The sequence below is a fragment of the Physeter macrocephalus genome, chromosome 6, assembly GCF_002837175.3.
Source record: "Physeter macrocephalus isolate SW-GA chromosome 6, ASM283717v5, whole genome shotgun sequence".
Classification (NCBI taxonomy): domain Eukaryota; kingdom Metazoa; phylum Chordata; class Mammalia; order Artiodactyla; family Physeteridae; genus Physeter; species Physeter macrocephalus.
Window position 1 is genome coordinate 52,031,712 of NC_041219.1, and position 19,098 is coordinate 52,050,809.

At 53.2% G+C, this 19,098-nt stretch overlaps 1 protein-coding gene across 1 annotated transcript in view; it reads left to right on the forward strand.

Annotated features, from left to right (window-relative positions):
- MOV10L1 (Mov10 like RNA helicase 1) overlaps positions 1-19,098 on the forward strand; it is a 51,303-nt gene that overhangs the window by 27,781 nt on the left and 4,424 nt on the right. The window contains exons 11-22 of the mRNA XM_024127416.2: positions 693-870; positions 1,168-1,238; positions 4,265-4,356; positions 13,915-13,973; positions 14,425-14,522; positions 14,925-15,033; positions 15,317-15,489; positions 15,989-16,135; positions 16,608-16,729; positions 16,907-17,006; positions 17,113-17,277; positions 18,636-18,809. Of these exons, the coding sequence (XP_023983184.1) occupies positions 693-870; positions 1,168-1,238; positions 4,265-4,356; positions 13,915-13,973; positions 14,425-14,522; positions 14,925-15,033; positions 15,317-15,489; positions 15,989-16,135; positions 16,608-16,729; positions 16,907-17,006; positions 17,113-17,277; positions 18,636-18,809 (1,488 nt within the window). The remainder of the gene's footprint in view (positions 1-692; positions 871-1,167; positions 1,239-4,264; positions 4,357-13,914; positions 13,974-14,424; positions 14,523-14,924; positions 15,034-15,316; positions 15,490-15,988; positions 16,136-16,607; positions 16,730-16,906; positions 17,007-17,112; positions 17,278-18,635; positions 18,810-19,098) is intronic.

Below are 19,098 nucleotides of genomic sequence, written 5' to 3' on the forward strand. Positions count from 1 at the left end.
TCCTTTTTTTTTTTTTTTTGTGGTATGCGGGCCTCTCACTGTTGTGGCCTCTCCCGTTGCGGAGCACAGGCTCCGGATGCGCAGCCTCAGCGGCCGTGGCTCACGGGCCCGGCCGCTCCGCGGCACGTGGGATCCTCCCGGACCGGGGCACGAACCCGCGTCCCCTGCATCGGCAGGCGGACTCTCAACCACTGCGCCGCCAGGGAAGCCGAGGAGACATTTTTGATTGTCAAGACTGAGAGTGTGAACAGCATCTAGTGGGTGGAGGCCAGAGATGCTGCTAAACACTGTGCAGTGCCCGGGACAGCCCTGCCCCAGAGACCGGTCCAGCCCCGGTGTCGGAAGTGCCGAGGCTGAGGAGCCCCGTTCTGCTCCCATCACGTGCCTCTCCCCATCTGATACAGTTTCTCACGCTCGTGCGCTGACCACTGCGCGGCTGAGGGCTCACAGGGCTGCCCCGGGCTCTCTCTGAGCCGAGCCTGGAGGCTGTGTCTGATAGGAGCTGGGCGGTTGGGGGTTCACTCAGATGGGTCCCCATCTCAGGGCCACTGCCCTGCGCTGCCCAGTCGTCAGTGGTGGAAGGCTGTTTCATCTGTCCGTGGGACTTACCCACCCCAGAGCTGCTGGCTTCCTGATGGGGGTGTGCGTGGGGTGCTCCTCAGCTCTCGCTAACTTGCCGGCTTCTTTTGCAGCTTCTGAACATGTCAAATCACAAGGAGAAGTTTTCAACTCTGCTCTGGCTTGAGGAGATTCACGCAGAAATAGAACTGAAAGAGTATAATATGAGTGGGGTCACCTTGAAAAGAAACGGGGATTTGCTGGTTCTGGAGGTCCCAGGATTAGCTGAAAGTAGACCTTCTCTTTACACAGGTAGGTTTGTTACGTATCATGTTTTCCTAGATGGACTAGAAACATTGAACCACAGTCAGGAAAAAGAATGTTTTTAACTGGCAACACTGTAGTCACACTGATTTTCTTTGCTTTGGGTTATAATTTCATTCAAAACTTGGCCAGCCCCTCTCTCATCACACTGACGTGATTTTAAGCTGTTGATCCCAGTAATGTTTTTGTCTTACTCCACTTCTTCAGAGTGTTTGATTTTACAGTACAGCAGAAAAATTCATTGATTTTGTAGTTTTACTTGTGGTAATGTGTTTTTTTAACTAGGTGATAAACTGATTTTAAAAACTCAAGAGTACAAGGGACATGTCATCGAGTACGTCGGCTATGTGACTGAGGTGAGAGGCTGCTGTTAGTTCATGTTGGACTAGCCCAGCAGACGGTTGCAGAGGTAAACTTCCTGCCTCAGCTCGGGGTGGGGGTCCCCTGGTGTTGATGGTATTTTGGAAAATTTGAGGATCAAGTGAATATTTAAATAAATGTGGCGTGGAAAGAAATCCTATCACTTTCAGCCGTGTAAAACACACTTACCTGTTAAGTCCATCACACGTAAGGCGTGCATTTAGTCAGATTCGGGCGTTCTGAATACGTTCTAGGGGAGAGAGCCTGCAAAGGAAAAACACACCTCCGCGTTGAATGCTCTGGTGTGCCCACGGGGAAGGCTGTGTTGGTTGAAGGCCCTGTGCCGTGTGGCTCTAAGCACGGCCAGCCAGTCCCCTGCACCCTGCTGGGCACAGCGCAGGGACGGAGCTCGGGGGCCGTGTGGAGGGACCCATGAAGCCCGCACGCTGCCTGGTGTGGGAACTAGGGCACCGAGGCCCTGCGCGGGGTTGGGGGCTACGAGAACACCAGCAGAGTCTCCCCCGAGGATGGGGCTGGGCCCTCGCGGGGGCAGCAGGCGGTGTGCCCCCGGGGACAGGGGGAGGACGGGCGCGAATAACCCAGTGTGGAGACTTGTTCGTCTCCTCAAGAAGACGAGGAAGTGGCATCTGATCACCGTAAGAGGCAGAAAGGATGTTGTTAGTGGAGAGGGCCCAGAAGGCATTTCCAAAGGCGAGAAGGCCGTGAGCGCATCCCAGGGGCTGCGGTTCCAGGCTGGGGACTCGAACGCTGCAGACCTCGCCCGTACGGGCTGCTGGGGCGCCAGCCAGGACCGCAGCATCAGACGAGCCCCCGGGGCCGATAGAAGCAGAAGAGGTGGTGTTTTGAGTCGAGTGGGCCTCTCAGGAGGGCGAGCTGTGCCTGGAGAACAAGGTCGGGGCGCAGGCTGGTCCGCAGCAAAAATGTGCCCCCGCCTGGTCTCGTGATAATGTTGATCCGAACCAAACCAGAGAAGCTTGGACGCAGATGCTCCCGCCACCCTCGAGACAGAGGATGTGCTGTCCCTATGCCCCAGGCCTCTGGACCAGGCCTGAAGGTCGGGCAAGCCTCTCAGGCCTCGCGTGTTGTGGCTCAGCCAGAGTAAGTCGCTGCCCTGGAGGGCGCAGGTCCTGGGGACCAGCAGCCCCCCTACCTGCACAGGCGTCCATGTCACTCTCTCCCTGCGGAAACGTCTTGCTCCTGACGGACGTCCTGCACTGACCCAGCTCTGCAGACAAGGTTCTCACCCCCCGAGGGGGTGGCCCAGGTCCCTCACTCAGCACTCCCCGCACAGGGCCTAGGCCGTGTCTCGGGACACGCCTCTCCCTGTGCTCCTCGGGGCGCGCTCAGGGCCCGTGACCGTGGCCACAGGGGCCCACGTCTGGGAAAGGAGGGAGAGCACGGGGGGCTAGGTAGGGGGTCTTCGGGGCGTTTGTAGAAAGACGGTCACAGCCGCAGCCCTTGTCGCCTGTGAAACCAGAGGCGGGATTTCCTGGGGCAGGAGCTCGCTCTCCTCGGTGACAGGCGGCCTGGCCGGGTGCCCCCTCCGCTGCAGGGCAGGAGCCGCTCAGCCTCAGCTAGAGGGCCCATCGCCCTCCCCAGCGTGAGCCCTCCTAGCTGTTGGCAAGGGCGTGAGGAGCCCAGAATGGCCAAGCGACCATCTCAGCTTCCGGAGAGGAGACCAGTTGTGCCCCTAGCGGCTGCCCTGTGGGCTAAAACCTCAGGAGAAACAGGGCCAGGGATCTCAGGGGTGAGGCCCCCTTGGCCCCTGACTCCCAGGCTGGCGAGTCCAGAGCTGAAGCTGCCCTGCCGACCTTCCCGTGGGACCGTCCGTGAAGCTGGCCGCTCCTGAGCGATGGGTGCCCGCTAAAGCTGTCCCGTCTCGGGTCTTGGCCGTTGCTTTACGTGATTCTCCGGAACCCCGTGGCCAGCGCAGTGGCCTGGGTACCATGAAGGCACCGGGGCCCTCAGGAGCGCCCCCAGGTGGTGGGGTGGGCAGAGCGTGGTGCTTCGGGGAGAGGGGGGGACGGAAGGTTCCTTGGACTGAGCCAGCACTGCCCCTGGCCCACCCGCACCTCCGCAGAGGGCCTCCCTGTCTGCTGGGAGCAAACGGGTCACTTGTTCCCTTCTCTCTGAGTTTAGCTCCATAAGCAGAGTTTTCGTTTCTATACGCTATTTGACTCATTAAAGCTGCCCTGTTGTGTTGTTTTATGTTATCTTATGCTTATCTTGGTTTTCCCGGTTGTGTTGTTTTTCCATAGTTTTTCAAATTTCTGTAAATGACAGCATCAGTATATGACGTCCTTGGGGCCTCAATCTGTTGATGGCGATTCAAGTCGACCCTCAGACTGCTGGTGGTTTCCTTGTGTGCCTGATGGTCTGTGATTACAGATTCATTTTCATTTGTCTTAATCTCTGGGAAGCCCAGGACCCTGTGCTGGGCTTGCCTTGCTTTTAAGGGGCTTGTGTTTGCTTCTGCCGAGAGCAGGGGGCACTGTGAGCCTCACGTCGCAGCCTCTGCCCTTGCTGGCCCCCAACTCTTGGGAGGCCCTGCTGCCTAGTGCTCTGTCCTGTTTCAGCTCCTCTCAGCGTGGGGTTTCCTTCCTGCTCCTCTGAGGACTCTTATGCAGGACCTAGCTTTGGCTGGAGGGTCCCTGCATGTCTGGTTCCCTGTCCTGATGGGGGAGGGTGTCTCGTGGCCGGCACCGCCTGCTCTTTGCCGTCGTTCACGTGTCTCCTTCAGAGGTGGCGGCCTGTCTTGCACACCCTGTGTTCGTGGGCCCTCACGCCCGGCAGAAGCGTCAGCAGGTGTGCTGCTGGGGGTGGGGGCGGAACAGCACGGTGACTGAGTCCTTTCCCGTCATCTTGCACTCATTTCAGATGCCAGATTTCAGCTCAGATCTGTAGGATGAATGCTTCATGATGAGTTGCTGAATATGGTTAGAAGATTGTCCCGAGAAATCAAGTACGAAGTATGAAAAGTAAATGATTTGTTTATTTTTAGATTCATGAAGAAGAGGTAACCCTTAAACTTAATCCAGAGTTTGAACAAGCATATAGCTCTGAACCTATGGACGTGGAATTTACATACAACAGGTAATGCTTCCAGGGACTCTTCCTTCTGGGTGGGCGGCTGTCTCCCCTTCCGTGGGTCCCTTGATACCTAGGTGGCGGCGTGCGTGCTCGCGGGCTGTGAGCGGGCTCACTGCACCCGTGTCACATGCCTCTGTGATCACAGCTTTGTCACCAGCCATTTGGTAAACGTTTGCACGTTGGTTCCTTTTTGGATCTTAAGTGAGACTCCGTGGTTCCTCACACGCCATCACCACCGGCCGCTCCTCCTCCCCCTCACTTGTCACATGTCACGAGGCGGGGACCCCACCACCAGCTGTCTCTCCCCCTCCTCCACCAAGCCCCCACCATTAGCTGGGATTTTGTGTTTCTCTCTCCTTTGCTTTTTAAAACAAAAGTTGGCGTGTTTGCGCACAGACACACACACGGGAGAGTGTTTGCCTTAGTTGCAGCTGTTTTGCGCTTGCCGCCTGTGGTCTGAAGGCGGGGGTTTGCTGACAGAAGGTCCGCGGGCCGCGTCCGCAGCGTACCTGCGCCCCACCGGACGCGCGTCTGCCCTCCTGCCGGCGGGCACAGCGCTGCCCGCGCTCTGGCGGCTGCCGTGGACGCCCGCTCTCTCCTCGAGCACGGCCACCCGCAGGTTTTCTCGGCTGCGCGCCGGCGTGGGGTAGGGGTTTGGGGGATGCTGATGCTTCAGCTTCACGTGTGGCGGCAGAAGTGCCCCGCGGGGTCGGGTCCGTGGTGCCCTCCCGAAAGCTGATTTTGTGAAACTTCTGGGCGCGTGCCAGCCCGGTAGGTGCGAGCTGCGTCTCGCCGTGGTCTTGATGTATGTTTCTCTGACGACTTCCAAGGTCCATAGTCCCCCTGTTTATTGGCCGTAAAGTTCCTTCACCTGTGAAATGCTTTCTTGTGTCTCTTATTGACTATGATATGATTTTTTAAATTATCTGTAGCTGTCCTTTCTGTGTTCTTTATGCCAGACTCTTCTTAGATACACCTGTTACAGACGACTTCTCTGGGTTTGTTACTTGTCTTTTCACTTTCTTAAAATATATTTTTTGAGTAACAGAAGGTGGTAGTTTTAAGAGAGTGGAGTTTATCAGGGTTTTTGTATACTAGTGCTCTTGTGTCTCGTTTAAGAACTCTTTCAGTGTTTGGGCTGCAGCCAGGTTGGAAGGTGTTGCGGGTGAATGGATGGTGCAGGCGTGGAGTTGGCCCTTTTGAAGGGTGTTTGGCTGGGAAAGCAGAGAAGGCAGGACAGAGAGATGAGTGAGTGAGGAGGCGCCCAGGGTCCGGGCGGCCTTGCCTGGTTTGCTGCTTACGGTGAGAGGAGCCAGCATCGCTCGTGCAAAGCCAGTGAGGTGGGTGTGGTGACCGCGCAGCAGGAGTGACACGTGGGGACGCGGGCTCCAGAGCGGGGCCGAGGCCGTGGTCTTTGGCGAAGGCGCACGTCCTCCATTGTGCTGGGCACACAGGAGATGGGAGCCGGTGGTGCGTGGGAATCTGTAAGGGCTCGTTGTCGCTCTAGGACGTGAGGTGAGGACGTTCGCAGAGAAAGGAGAGGACGTGGACCCGGGACGGGGGCGGGGGCAGAGGAAACACTGCTGCAGTCGCTGCGAGAGCCGCCTGACCGAAGCACACGGGCAGTCGGGCGGACGGATGCGCCGTGGGGCGTGAGCCTAGGAAGAAAGTGAGCAGGAAGAAGCCGGAGGGCCGTGGGGCTGAAGACCACCGGGCAGCTTCCTGACCCAGAGTGTTGGAAAGACAGGAAGTTGAGGTCGAGGCAGGGTGTCGGAATCTTAGTTCAGAGGGGATGCTGTCTGCAGCCGTCCGAGTGGGGAGCGAGGTGGGAACGAGGGCCGGTGGCCACTTCTGCTGCCCAGAGGGTTTGCTCGCCCCACGTAAGTTTTTGGTGGTTTTGCATTAAGCTACTCAAAATCAGGCGATTTCACGCTTTAAAAAATCTGTATTTATCACTCGTTTTGACAAACGGGAGGACTGGGCGGCACCGCAGTGCAGCAGGAGGGACAGAGCCGAGAGGCCGGGCCCTCTGGATGGGCAGACGGCTGCACCTTTATGCTATTTGCAGGTGTTTTTCCTTTTTAAGAAAGTAGGTTTACTGAGAGGTGACGAACGTAAAATAACCTGTGCCTGTTTAGAGTATACGGCTTGACGGTGTTGACATTTGTATACCCCGTGAAATGAGCTTCACGGTGAAGACTGCGGGCAGATCCGGCACCGCGGATGTTTCCAGCTGCCCTTGTCGTTCCTTCTCTGCACCCCAGCTCCCAAGCACCACACATTAGTTTGCATTTTGTAGAATTTACGTGAGGACCTACTCTTTTTTGCCTGGCGTCTTTCACCCAGCTTAATTATTTTGAGATTCAGCCTTGCTTTTGCATGAATTCGTTCCTTTTTTATGACTGAGTAGTACTCCATTATGAGAACATACCCAAGGTTACTAATCCAGGCACCTGTGGGTGGACACTGGGTCGTTTGCAGATCTGGCCGTTAGAAATGAAGCTGCTGTAAACATCCGTGTGGACAGGCATTTTGATGTCCCTTGGGTAAGCGCCTGGCAGTGCCGTGGCTGCACACGGCGGCAGGTGTGCACTGAACTTCCTGAGACGCTGCCAGACTCTCCTCAGGTGGCTGCACTGCTTGTGTTCCCACCGTGCTCCCCACGTGCGCAGCCCTTGGGGTGCCCGGTGGTTCGTCCTCAGGCTCGTGTTAGGTGCGCCGCGGGGGCTCACCTTGCTTTGATGACCGATGCCGAGCGCCTCCTCCGCTCGCTGGCTGGCACTCGGCCTTCGTGAACGTGCCCGCTCAGGTCTGTGGTTCACGTTCTGTATTATTTGCTTTATTGTTGAGTTTTCCGAGTCGTTCACATATTCTCAGTACAAGTCCTTTATCAGGTATGTTTTTTGCAAATATTCTCTCAAACCGTGGCTTGTATTTTCATCTTTAGCAGTGCCTTTTGAAGAGCAGGAATTCTTAATTTTGATGACGTTCAGTTTATCGGTCTTTCTTTCATGGCTCATATGCTTTCGGTGACGCATTTAAGAAGTCTGCCAAGCTCAAGGTCACAAAGATTTTCGCCTACGTTTTCCTCTAGAAATTTTGCAGCTTTAAGTTTTACATTTAGGGTTGTGATCTGTTTCAAGTTAATTTTTACAAGTGATGCAAGGTATGGATTGATTTGGCAGGGGCTGTGCAGTTGTCCCAGCACCATTTGTTGAAAAGACAGACTGTCCTTTGTCCAGTGAGTGACCTTTTCACCTTTTTGAAAACCAGTCGAGGGGATATATGTATACATATAGCTGATTCTCTTTGTTCTGCAGCAGAAACTAACACAACATTGTAAAGCAATTATACTCCAATTGAAATACATGTATTAAAATAACATTTTAAACAAAGGTTTATAAAAACCAAAAAAAAAAAAAGAAAGCCAGTTGGCCTATGACGTGGATCTGTCCCTAAGCCGGCCATTCTGCTCCACTGGTGCGTCTGTCAGGCTTGCAGCCTACACCGCAGAGTCTCGGTCACTGTGCCTTTGTAATAAGTCTTGAAATCGGGGGGGGACGGCCTCCACTGTGTCCCTCTCTTGCAGAGTTGTAGCTCTTCCAGGTCTTTGGTATTCCCCATGTGGATTTTAGACTCAGCCTGTCAGTTTCTACAAAAAGCCTGTTGAGATTTTGATCAGGATGACATTGACTCTTTAGGTCCACTTAAGGAAGAATTGACATCATTTTTTTTTTTGCGGTATGCGGGCCTCTCACTGCTGTGGCCTCTCCCGTTGCGGAGCACAGGCTCCGGACGCGCAGGCTCACGGGCCTAGCCGCTCCGCGGCATACGGGATCTTCCCGGACCGGGGCACGAACCCGTGTCCCCTGCATCGGCAGGCGGACTCTCAACCACTGCGCCACCAGGGAAGCCCGACATCTTTTTTTTTTTTAATTGAAGTATAGCTGATTTACAATATTGTTTTAGTTTCAGGTGTACGGCAAGGTTATTCTGTTGTATACAGTATATATATTTTGCAGACTCTTTTCCTTTATAGGTTATTACAAGATATTCGATATCGTTCCCTGTGCTATGCAGTAGGTCCTTTCTGGCTGTCTGTTTTATGTATATAGTAGTGTGTATTTGTTAATCCCAAACTCCTAATTTATCCTTCTCCCCTCTCCCGTTTGGTAACCATAAGTTTGTTTTCTATGTCTGAGAGTCTGTTTCTGTTTTTTTGTAAATAGATTCATTTGTGTTATTTTTTAGGTTCCACATATAAGTGATATCAAATAATATTTGTCTTTGTCTGACTTCACTTAGTATGATAATCTCTGTGTCCATCCATGTTACTGTAAGCGGCATTACTTCACTCTTTATGGCTGAGTGGTATTCTGAGAATTGACATCTTAATAATTGAGTTTTCTAACCCTTGGAAATGGTATATCTCTCCATCTAGTTAGACATTTTTTCATTTCTTTAGCCAGTGTTTTGTACTTTTCACTGTACAGGTTTTGTATATCTTTTGTCAAATTTGTCCCTGACTCTTTAAATGCAATTGATGTTTGTATATTAATCTTGTATCCTGCCAGCTTGCTAAACTCACTTAACAGTTCTAGTAGCTTTTTACAGATTACATAGGATCTTCTGTGTATACAATAAAATCATGTATTCAAATAAAGACAGTTTTGCTGCTTCCTTTCTCATCTGGATGCATCTTGTTTTTTCTCGCCTCGCACTGGCTAGAGCCTCCAGAATGGTGTTAAGTAGAAGTGGCGGGAAGTGGCGTCCTTGCCTTGTTCCTGATCTTAGGCCAGTACCGTTCAGTCTTGAACCATCTAGTGCTGTGTGAGCTGTAGGTTTTTGTATTTGGCCCTGTCAGGTTAAGGAGATAGACTTCTAGTTTGCTGAGATTTATTCAATCAAAAATGGATATGGGATTTTGTCAAATGCTTTTTCTATATCTATTGAGATGATCATGTGGGTTTTCAGTTTTGGTCTATTAAGATAGTCAGTTACATTGATTGTAAAATCAACTTTGCATTCTTAGAATAAACCCCGCTTGGCCATGATGTAATTTCCTTTTATATATTGTTAGATCTGATTTGCTAAAATTGTATTAATTTTTTCATCTATGTTCATGAGGAATATTGGTCTTTAGTTTCTTGAAGTATCTTTTTCTGACTTTGGTACGAGGTAACACTGGCCGCACAGTAAGTTGGAAGGTGTCACCTCCTCTTCCATTTTCTGGGACAGTTTGTGTAGAATGGGTATTACTTATGTTGACAAAAATATTAATCAGTAGTCAATCTAAGAAACAAATGAAGAATTTAATTTTAGCTAACCTGAGGATTATAACCTGGAGGACAGTCTTTCAGAAGCTCTTAGGACTGTTCCCAAGAGGTAGGGAGGAGACCAGTATAGGTGTGATTTTGAAGGGGTGCGTGCAACCAAGCACACAGCCTGGTGGGAGGTCACTGCTATTCACAAGGAACAGATGCCTTAGCTAATGGTTTTAGTGCTTTTGTAAACATGGGAAGAAGCAGAATACTGGGTTTATAAAATTTTCTCCTGAAAATATCTATCTGAGGACCAGTTCTGCCAGTTTTCCCAGAGCACAAATGCTTCATCCTTATCTTCCCTGAATTCCTTTTGGGATGTACTGTGCAGTGGTTAACGACTTGATTCTTGTAGAACTGGAGGGTGGACAACATTTTTTAATGTTACAGTCCCCTCCCGTTCAGTCTTAATTTCAGCCAAGGTTTGGGAGGCATTTAGTGGCCATTTTGTCCACGGTGTTAGGAGTGTCATTCCCAGCTCAGACGAGGATTGCATTGCTGGGCCACTCATTGCTGGACTAGGCCCTGTTGACAGTAGCCCAAAGCCTCTAGACCACCTGTCCCTCTAGTCATTTGCGGTCCAGGAAGTGGTTGCTTCTTCCCACATCTAGAGTTACTCTGTTGCAGTCATTGAGCTTATGGAACTATGTATTGGGTCATTTGTTTCAGGTCACCTAGTCATCATTATTTTTATCGGGGGCTCAGTCACACATTTGGTAACGCAGGAAACAATAATCTTGTTGTTAGGAAGAATACAGGTAATAGAGCTGGTAACACTAGTAAGGTCATAAGTATTTAAGCTGAGAACTCCCCTTTGCTGCAGCCCAGAGTCTCCCCAGGTCGTCTGACCTGTCTGTTCTGCACCAATCACTGTCTCTAAGGGAAACGACACATTGGCCTTGTCCATAAAGTCCACCAAAGATGTCTGCACGTGTACAAGGTGAGTGGTGGGTCACCGTGACCCCTCACAGGACTGAGAAAGGAATGTTATCTTCTAAGGAGTTACATGGCTGGCCCCAGAAGGAGAAAAATCAGTCTCTGGCTGAGCAGGCGTTTCTGCCATGGGGGACGTCAGGCTAACACAGAGCGCAGATGCAGACGCACACTGGTGGCCGGGTGGGGGGAGGCCACAGGGCAGAGGACAAGTTGATGTTTAAATTTTTCTTGTCTTGCCTTAAAATATGAATTTCATCACCTCTTCCTTCAATGCTCGGTAGAATTTACCAGTAAAGCCTTCTAGGTCTGGAGTTTTCTCTGTGGGAAGCTTCCTGACTACCAATTCCGTTTCTTGAAGAGATTAAGAGCGCTTAGTCTCTTGCCGCGTGGGCTCTGGTAGTGTGCGTGTCTTTACGGGTTTGTGCACTTCTTCTGAGTTAGCTGATGTGTTTGTGTGAAATTGCTCGTGATGTTTCCTGATTGTTCACTTAGTGTTAGTAGAGTCTTTGCTGACGTTACCACTCTCATTCCCAGGACTGGCAACACTGTTGTCTGCCCTTTCTTTTCCTGTCAGTTTGGCTAGAGCTTTGTCGGCTTTCCTGATCTCATCGAAGGAGGGACTTCCAGCCCCATCAGTCTTCTCTCATGTGTTTCTGTCTCTAGTCCATCGGGTCTTTGGGGGGGTTTTTTTGGCTGCGCTGCATGGCTGGTGGGGTCTTAGTTCCCCAGCCAGGGATCGAACCCGGGTCCACGGCAGTGAAAGCCCATGTCCTAACCCCTGGACCACCAGGGCACTCCCAGTCCATTGGGTTTTGCTCTGGTCTTTATTATCCCCTCTGGACCTTTAGGTTCTACGCTTCTTCCTGTCACAGACAGTGGAGCAATAAACATTCTTACATCTTTGTACCATCGTGTTAAAATACAGGGAGAATTGTCATCTTTGCCATATGGGGTCTCCTCTTGGACAACAGTTTGTACCTAGGAGAGTTTCCTTTCATTCCTCTTTTCTTTCCTTTCTTTGTCCTCCTTTGGAATCCTTGTCTGTTGTTGTGTTAGTTCCCACCCAGCTGCTTTACTTTTCTCTCATGGTTTCCATCTCCTGTTGTCTTTGTCTTTTTTTTTTTTTTTAGTAAATACTGCTAGTATTTTACCATCTAGTGTCTTGCTGTCCTTCGGATTGTGTTAAGGAATTTTAAGCGTCAGTTTGTCTTCTGAGCTATTACATTCGTTTCCTTTTTGGCATTTCTTGAGATAGTAATTTTTTTGTTCAGCCTATTCAGGAGATGGATATTTCAACTGGATAACTTTCTGTCGAACCTTTCTTATAGGCCCAAGATGAAAAACGTGGTGTTCTGTGTGGTGAATTCCTCCCGTAATGTGCTCCAAGGATTTACTGGGAAACGTTTGGCTTGTGTTTTCATGCTGTTAGGGGTAAGGTTCTGGGCTGCGAGTTGACAGGGTGTCTGGTTTCCTTGGGTGTTTTAGAGTCTTTGCTCTGATGACTTCCCGCTGGAAGGTTTCTTCCTCTTTAATCTGCTTTAAGTTGTTTTTTCTTTCTTAGAGTCACAGCCTTGCTGAGTCCTAGGAGGGTCTTTTCTGGTTGCTACTCCTCTTGAGTGGAGTTGGTTGTATCCCAGGGGTGATGGGGCTGCCAGGAGCCTGGGGCCCTGCAGGGGAGGCTCCCGTTCCTGCTGGCCCCACACACGCCCCCAGAACGCCACGCTGTGGGAACGGGTCCTGGCGGTGACCTCCATTTTCCGGAAATCCGCCCGTGGCCGGAGTGCGGAGGTGCCGTGAACCAGCTCTCGTGCCTTTGCTTGCTCGAGGCCAGATGCTCCTTACTGAGCATTCTCTTCTTTTGTGCTTTGCAGCTTTGGTCATCTTGTTCCGTCGAAGGTGGAATTTTATTTTCCATTTTTTGTTCTTTTTGTTGTGTTAAAACACAAGAGAACAGGGACTTCCCTGGCGGTCCAGTGGTTGAGACTCCACGCTTCCACTGTAGGGGGCACGGGGGTTCTATCCCTGATCAGGGAACTAAAATTCCGTTGGACGTGTGGCAAAGCCAAAAAAAAAAAAAAAAAAAAAGGAGAACAGGCCCACAGTGGAGTCGCTTATACTAAGCCCCACGTCACCAAACTGAGGTTTTACTGAATTGCAGTCTCAGCTGTCCCAGAAATGGAATTGTGAACCAGTCGGCCAGGAACCCCCTGATTAGCACCGGGGGGTTATCTCCCCGAATGACCCCTGCCGTTCCCTCAAGGAGAGTGACCTTGCTCCAGCCAACCCGCCTTTTCGCCTAAATCATTTCCTTGTCCCTGCTCCCTTCTGCCTGTAGAAGTCTTTCATTTTGAACATCTCCTCAGAGCTCTTCTGTCTGCTAATGGGACGCTTTACTGCCTGATTCGAATCAATTTTTGCTCTAATAAACTTAACGGTTTTTTTTTAAATTTTATTTTTGGCTGTGTTGGGTCTTTTCTGTAGGGATTCCCCGTCTGCTCAACCATTATGTCCCTCTTTAAATCTTAAATGTATTTATAACAACTGTTTTGAACTTCTTGTATGCTAATTGAGTATCTAGTTCATTTCTGGGTCTGTTTCTTTTAACTTTTCCCCTGAGGATGCTTCTTATTTTCCTGCTGTTTTGTTTGTCTGATAATTTTTAAATTTATTTAATTTTTTTTAGTTTTGGCTGCGTTGGTGTTCGTTGCTGCGCGCGGGCTTTCTCTAGTTGCGGCGAGCAGGGGCTACTCTTCGTTGCGGTGCGCGGGCTTCTCACCGCGGTGGCTTCTCTCGTTGCAGAGCACGGGCTGTAGGCGTGCAGGCTCAGTAGGTGTGGATCACAGGCTCTAGAGCGCAGGCTCAGTAGTTGTGGCGAACGGGCTTAGCTGCTCCACGGCATGTGGGATCTTCCCGGACCAGGGCTCAAACCCATGTCCCCTGCACTGGCAGGCGGATTCTTAACCACTGCGCCACCAGGGAAGCCCCAATACTTAGCATTTTTAACGTGCTTCGGTTTATTTTTTGACTGTTGTTCTGAGTAAATTTCACGGGAGTGAATCTTTACCATCAAAGTTACTTTTCTGTTGATGCAGCTCTGACGCTTCACAGGCTATATTTTCTCTTTTCTCTGTTTGTCCATTTTATACATTAAAACAGGACTATTCCCAGAAAGGAAGGCGTCCCTGCTGTCCTGACAGGTGTCGAGAGTTTTCTCGTAAAACGCCTGCTGGTGCCTCCAGCCTGGTCTCGTGTGAGTCTTTCTTAAGGGTCCCAGGGTGCTGACCCACGTCGCTCTCTCCCACAGGACCACCAGCAGACGGTGTCACTTTGCACTTGAACAAGTTGTCCACTTGGGCGTAAAAGGTATTAACTTTTGTGGGATGACGGTGTTACATCTTCCCAGAGTATTTGTAGAAGTGTCACGTAAAATTTTGTGTCAACCACAGTCTCTTCATTCATACGTTAGAAGTAAAACTATGTGATACCCAGTGTTTTCCTTTCTATTGGGGACGTTCGGTGTTTTCTTAACAATTTCAGCTATGTAGAAATAGCATGCTTAAGTTATTAAAAATAAAATGATTGCACTCTGCTTTCCCCCCTAAATGTAACTCATTTTTGTACTTACAAATAGACAAGTAAATGGCTTTCTTGCAAAGAATATGCGGTGCTGGCACTACGCTGTAGGTGAGAAGCAGTGCACAGGGCCAGGGAGGAGAGGAATACACAGACATGAACTTTTTCAGGACTCGCTGCCTCTATTCATCTTTCTTAAGCTTTTCGGTAATGTCTTTCTCACTTTCTCTTGTTCTAAAAGTGTTGTTTCCAGAAGAAATCATTTTACAGTCTCCCCAAGTGACATGGGATTGGAAACACGCACAAGACATCAAAAACCACGGACAACCAACCTCCAAGGTATTGCTTCATTTATTTATTATTTTTTTAATTTATTTGGCCGTGCTGGGTCTTCGTTGCCGCACGCAGGCTTCCTCTAGTTGCGGCGAGCGGGGGCTACCCTTCCTTGTGGTGCGCGGGCTTCTCATCGCAGTGGCTTCTCTTGTTGCGGAGCACGGGCTCTAGGCACGCGGGCTTCGGTAGTTGTGGCGCGTGGGCTCAGTGGTTGTGGCGCACGGGCTCCAGGGCTCAGGCTCGGTAGTTGTGGCGCACGGACTTAGCTGCTTCGCAGCATGTGACATCTTCCCGGACCAGGGATTGGACCCATGTCCCCTGCATTGGCAGGCGGATTCTTAACCACTGCACCACCAGGGAAGTCCCACAGCTTTCTTTTTAAGCCATTTTTCTGCATGATTTTTCTAGAATAGGAAAACCTCGAAGGACCAAACCGAGCACACCCCAGAGGAGCAGCGGGCGGGTGCCCAGGACACACCAGGGCCGTGGGCCTTCGCCACAGAGACCAGCGGGGTGGGTGAGTCTGGGGGCCAAGCCAGCTCCTGCAGGACTTGGCGCGGGGGATCTTGGGCAGCCGAGGGGACACGTGTCCTGACCTTCCTGATGGTGGGCTGCTCTTGTCCACCTGTTAACAACCACTCTTAACACCTCGGTGACGCTGCGCAGGTCACGCGGGGAGCGGGCGGAGTGGCCTACGCTTTTGCTCTCAGCCGACTGTCCCCAGCGCGAGTGACGCTGGGCCGGGTCGCGAGGGGGCCAGCCGTGACCTGCGCCGACCCCGTCTCTCCCCTTTGGCGCAGTCAGCGGAGCCCCAAAAGCGAGAGGGGAGGAGTTTTTCAACCCCCTGCTCGACGAAAACCAGAAGCTGGCGGTGAGGAGGATCCTGAGTGGACACTGCCGCCCGATCCCCTACGTCCTCTTCGGGCCTCCCGGGACCGGGAAGACGGTGACCATCATAGAGGCTGTTTTACAGGTAGTGGCGGGTGGGGGTGGCGTCGCGGTAAACAGAGCTGTGTGCTCCTGTCACCGGGAAGCATCGGTGTAAACCATAGATCAGACGCTGGAAAGAGTTTGAAAAACCCCAGTCGCTTCATATTTAGCGAACTTCGTTACGGGGCTGTAGGACTCTAAGAGCTCATTTCCTAGGTTTAGACAGGAATCGCTCCACTTCGGAATAGAAACTGCACGGGTGTCTGGCGCCTCCATCGAGATTTAAATTGAGTCGTGGACATCGTGTGTGTTCCGTGTCCTGCGTCGCTGGGGACTCGGGTCGCCCGTGGGTACCCAGACCCGGACAGCTCAGGGTCTGGGAGACGGGGACTCCGCCACCCGCACGCGGTGGCAGGGCCAGGCTCAGACGCGTGAGGGGTGACGTGGGCCCATGCAGCGAGTCCACGTCAGGAGCCCTCGCGGGTGGGCTTGGCACCGGCCGCTGACCCGTCCCCTTTTGCCTCCCGTGTGTCCTGGGGAAGGTCTTCCACGCTCTGCCGGACAGTCGGATCCTGGTGTGCGCACCCTCCAACAGCGCGGCCGACCTTGTGTGCCTGCGGCTGCACGAGAGCCAGGCGCTGCGGCCGGGCGCCATGGTCCGCGTGAACGCCACCTGCAGGTTCAAGGAGGTGAGCGTCCTCCCCAGACTGTGTCCCAACACCACACCAGAACACAAGGACTGTTGCCTTCCTGAACGTTTAGTGACGTTCTGGGCCTTCCCAGCTTTGTTAAATGCTGGTGCTACTCTTTTATTTTTCCCCAAAGGTACGGTTGCTTTTTGGTTCCGTTGGTTTGCTATAAAAGCTCCCAGTTTGGTTAACAAAAGAGATTGAATCTAGAAAATGTATGTGGTTGTTTTGGGGAAGGATCTGCAGGATTCTCTGTTATTATATTCATGGTTCTAGAGTCTGTAAAACGTGGACTAAATTGATAGGAAACCATAAGACGTTTTGATATGAAAAAGAATCTTAAATCAATACTGAGTCACAACTGAGAAGTGGCAGCAGGATGAGGTTATCATTTAGAATTCCATTCAGCTTTGTGATTATGTCCAGTTTAAAGAAATGCTCAGTAACCTGGCAGGTGGCCTGCCCCCCACAGAGCATCACAGAGACCATCAGGCCGTACTGCAGAGATGGCGAAGACATCTGGAAGGCCTCTCGCTTCAGGGTGGTCATCAGCACGTGCAGCAGCTCAGGGCTCTTCTACCAGATAGGGTTGAGGTGGGCCCTTGGGGCTCCCCGGGCAGAGGCGGGGAGGAGGTGGTGTGTTCGCGGAGAGTCGGGGGGTACCCGGGGACACGGGCGGGAGCAGGGGGCCAGGCGCCCCGGGCAGCGAGGCGAGGCCTTGCCGGGCAGGACACGTGGACAAGCGTGACCCCGGGAACGTGCCTGCTCTAGAGTCGGACACTTCACGCACGTGTTTGTGGACGAAGCGGGCCAGGCGAGCGAGCCCGAGTGCCTCATCCCCCTGGGGCTCGTCTCCGACGTCAGCGGCCAGGTGAGGCCCATGCGCTGCGGTCGCCCCAACCTTGGCCCCTGCCCGCCACACACCAGGGGACTCACCCGCGAGACAGACGCTGAGAGCCATCCCATTCGCGCCACAGATCATCCTGGCCGGAGACCCCATGCAGCTCGGACCGGTCATCAAGTCCAGACTTGCCACGGCCTATGGGCTGCACGTCTCTATGCTGGAGAGACTGATGTCCCGACCAGCGTATCTGCGAGACGAAGATGCTTTTGGAGCCTGTGGTGCCTACAACCCCTTGTTGGTGAGCTTGGACCCCACATGCTCCTTGGTGGGACTCTAGCAGAGGGGCCCACGGGGGAGCTCACCACCCTGTGTCCCCCGAGCCACACCCGGGGGCAGGGCCCAAGCAGCCCACCCTCCTTCTGCCACCACCCCCAAAGTGCACCCGAGGCACTTTCACCAACTCCACGGTCCCAGGAACTCAGGAACTGCTTCCAGGCCTCGCTGAGGGGCTCCCTGGCGGGGCCGGCCCTTGCAGGCAGCGCCAGCCCCTCAGTAAGGGAGCTTCAGTCTGTGTCACTGTGGGAAGCGGGAGGGAGCTCTGGAAGTTTACCTGGAAGAGAAGGCAGCGTGTCTGTGGTCTCCCGAGGTACTGGTGAAAGTGCCAGTTCCTGGGTTCTCAGCTGACCTCTGATGACACAGAGGGATGGGCCTCAGGGCCTGCATTTCAGGAGCCCCCAGCAGCCTGGAGCTGAGGAGCTTTGTGTCCATGGGGTCCCCTGTTGAGGTGAGCCAATAACATTATCCTCTGGGCTCCCCCAGTACAGAGACAAGGAGAGGTTCCCCTCTGGACTTTGACCAGCAAGCCAGGTGCGGTGATCGCGGGCAGATGGTCAGGGCAACTGCCTGGGGCCTAGTCCACGTTCCAGGTTGTCAGCCCCGGGCCCTTTCCCCCTGGAGAACAGGGAGGGCACGTGGGCACAGGGCGGATGGGGCGGCGGGCAGGTGTCCAGGCCAGCACCGTGGGGCCCGGCCCGGCCCAGCCCGGCCCGGCCCAGCCCAGGGAGAAGCCATGCCGCTGAGTCGGGTTTGGGGTTTCGATTAGTGTCTCAGAGGCTGGACCCGTCTCGCTGACTGAGTTGAAGTTTGTCAGCAGGGGAGTCCGGGGCCTCTGGCCTTCTCCCCCCAGGAAAAAGGAGACTAGGATGAACTTCCTGGCCAGCTGGAGGCAGGAAACAAAGCTGTCTTTGCTCCCCGTCCGGGTGCTGCGTCCCACGGCGCCTCGGGGGGCTGGCTGTGGGTAGCCATCCTGCCTCGGGGCCCAGGGCCCGGCTCCCACCGTAGCCAAGCCAGGACCAGGCTCCCCCGGCCGCTCTAACGGCCGGGGTCACGACACGGAGAGTCAGGGTGCAGCTTGCACACAGCCTGCAGCCCCGCCCAGGGACACTTGCTCTCCCGTTCTTTTCTGTCAGAGCCCAGTCGTCCGAGGTGGAGGTGCCAAGAGCGCTTCCAAGTCCGGTGGAGGTGACGGGGGCGGGCGTCACAGGCAGGGCCGCCCGGGTGTGATTCGAGGTGACCAGGCACCTCTCCCCTGGAGGCGCGTCGGGTGCGCGTGCTGGCTTTGGCCCTGGAGGACCTGCCCCTGCTTCCTACCTTCAGGTGACGAAGCTCGTGAAGAACTACAGGTCCCACTCAGCTCTGCTGGCCCTACCGTCCAGACTCTTCTACCACCAAGAGCTGGAAGTCTGCGCAGACCCCAGGGTGGTGACCTCCCTGCTGGGCTGGGAGAAGTTACCCAGGAAGGGCTTCCCCCTCATCTTCCACGGAGTGAGGGTGAGTGAGGGCCAGGCTCGGCAGGAGGGCGACCCCTCAGCGCTACCCACGGTTACACGTGTCCTGGTTACCGTGTTGAATCTGGTCGTTAACCCGGCGTCATTAACCGCGCATTTCCTGAGGGCTTGGGGTGGGCTTGCTCCCTGCTGGTCCCGGGGGAGAAAAGCCAGTGAGGAGGGGGCTCTGGCCCCGCAGGACCAGCCCCTCGGCACTCGGGTGACTGCACAGAAGGCCCCGGACGGGGCTGGCCCGAGCTGGGCATCGAAGGGGGGCATCCTGAGGGAGTTGA